The 2,050-nt window shown below is 36.7% G+C and overlaps 1 protein-coding gene across 1 annotated transcript in view; it reads right to left on the minus strand.

Moving 5' to 3' along the window:
• The window catches only part of LOC106870463 (cadherin EGF LAG seven-pass G-type receptor 1), a 143,646-nt gene that overhangs the window by 85,289 nt on the left and 56,307 nt on the right, over nucleotides 1-2,050 (minus strand). The window contains exon 4 of the mRNA XM_052969136.1: nucleotides 633-743. Within this exon, the coding sequence (XP_052825096.1) occupies nucleotides 633-743 (111 nt within the window). The remainder of the gene's footprint in view (nucleotides 1-632; nucleotides 744-2,050) is intronic.

Raw genomic sequence — 2,050 nt, forward strand, 5'->3', positions numbered from 1 at the left:
CCAGAATGACTGTGTGGTTGAGAAGTTTACTTCCCAACCACATGGTACCAAGTTCAGTCCCTCTACATGGTACCGTGGGAAAGTGTTTTCTACTATAACCCTAGGCCAACCACAGACTTGTGACTGAATTTGGTAGACAGAAACTGCAGCGTTGTTCATCAGAAAATGACCGAAAATACGTTTATAAAGAAGAGTTGTTTGCTTCATACTCCTCCTGTGTCGATTCTACCAATACAAAAGGAACAAATAATACACTGTGGCCGGAGTGCATTGCTAGTGTGTGTATATATATATCTATATAGCTGTATACACACTAGTACACAAACGCACGTATACAGGGCTGGCCCAAAGTCACCTGACAGTAAATCAAAACCACTTAATTCCAAGATTAAAACAAAAAAATATTTCATGCTAAAAAAAATTTTTTTAAATGGTGATTTTAACTCACAGCATTCAATTTTTAGACATTCATAATTGGAATGAAATGAATAAATAAAATTGAATATTAAGTATTTATGGAAATTTAATTTACTGTCGGGTGACTTTTGGCCACCCTGTATATATAATATATAGTACATATATGAAATATCAATACGTAAGCCCGATGAGCTAAGAGGAAACGAATGACTTACCAAGAACTCCAGGTGGACAGGGTTGAATGTCGTGATGCCCAACCTGTGTACCAAACCATAAGATGCCACTGCCATTGATGGTGTCAACTTCTTCAGAACAATGTAATGTATCTGAAAATAGTAAAAATATTTGCAATATAATATGAGTTATCAACGAACAATATTCAGCTCAAAAGTTTTTCAGTCAGATTTTTTTTTACTTTTACTTGTTCCAATCATTGGGCTGCGGTCATGCTGGGGCAGCGTCTTGGGGGTGTTTTTAGTCGAACAAATCGCCCCCAGTACTTGTTTTTTTTAAAGTCGGGTATTTATTCTATCGAACTCTTTTGTTGAACCGCTATATTACAGGAGCGTAAACAAACCAACATCGGTTGTGAGTGGAAAACACACTGAGACATATAAACACAGAGGCACACATACACAGTCTCTAACTGTCCCTCTCTCTGTGCCTCTCTCTCTCTCTCTCACACACACACATACACACACACACACACACATACACACACACACACATCTTTCATACAATTTCCGACTACCAAATCTCCTCACAAGGCATTGGACGGCCCGGGACTATAGTAGAAGACACTTGCTCAAGGTACAGCGACATGGGACTTAACCACACATCTCATACTTACGCCTATCAATGTCTAATTTTAAAAAATTCTTTATGTGTACCTATGTGTATGTGTGTGGGTATATGTATATATGTGTGAGTGTGTGTGTATATATACATATATGTGTGTGTCTTTGTGTCTGTATTTGTCTCCCTCCGTTTGACAATCGGTGTTGGCGTGTTAGCGGTTCGGCAAGAGAGACCGATAGAATAAGTACTAGGCTTTAAAAATTAAGTCCTGGGGCCGATTTGTTCGACTAAAACCCTTGAAGGCGGTACCCCAGCATGGCGCAATCAAATGACTGAAACAAGTAAAGATAAAAGATGTATGTGTGTGTGTGTGTGTGTGTGTGCTAACGTGAATGATGTTAAATGGTGGTTGTATTAAAACCGGTAAACTGCAAAATTAATAGATAAATAAATAAATAAATAAATAAATAACAGAAATAAAATGAAAAACAAAAAAAAGCCTTACAAAACATTAGGATCTTTCATATCTTTGCAAATGCTCCTGCAGAGATTTAATGCTAATAACATCTGTGTTATTTTAAATAATGTTTCTTCTTATCTAATTATATTTAGAATTAAATAACAACAACAACAACAACAACAACAAGAACAACAAAAACAACAACAACAACAAAGGCAACAGCAACAACAACACCGGCAACCACCAGCATAACAAAAGTAACATCAGAAACAACAACAACAACTGTAATTAATGAATGGTTTGGCATTAGGCGTTCAGGAGTAATTTGAACGTGGTCCAAGGAACCACGATTTGTCTTAACAATGAATTATGTTA

This window comes from Octopus bimaculoides, chromosome 7 (genome assembly GCF_001194135.2).
Source record: "Octopus bimaculoides isolate UCB-OBI-ISO-001 chromosome 7, ASM119413v2, whole genome shotgun sequence".
NCBI lineage: Eukaryota > Metazoa > Mollusca > Cephalopoda > Octopoda > Octopodidae > Octopus > Octopus bimaculoides.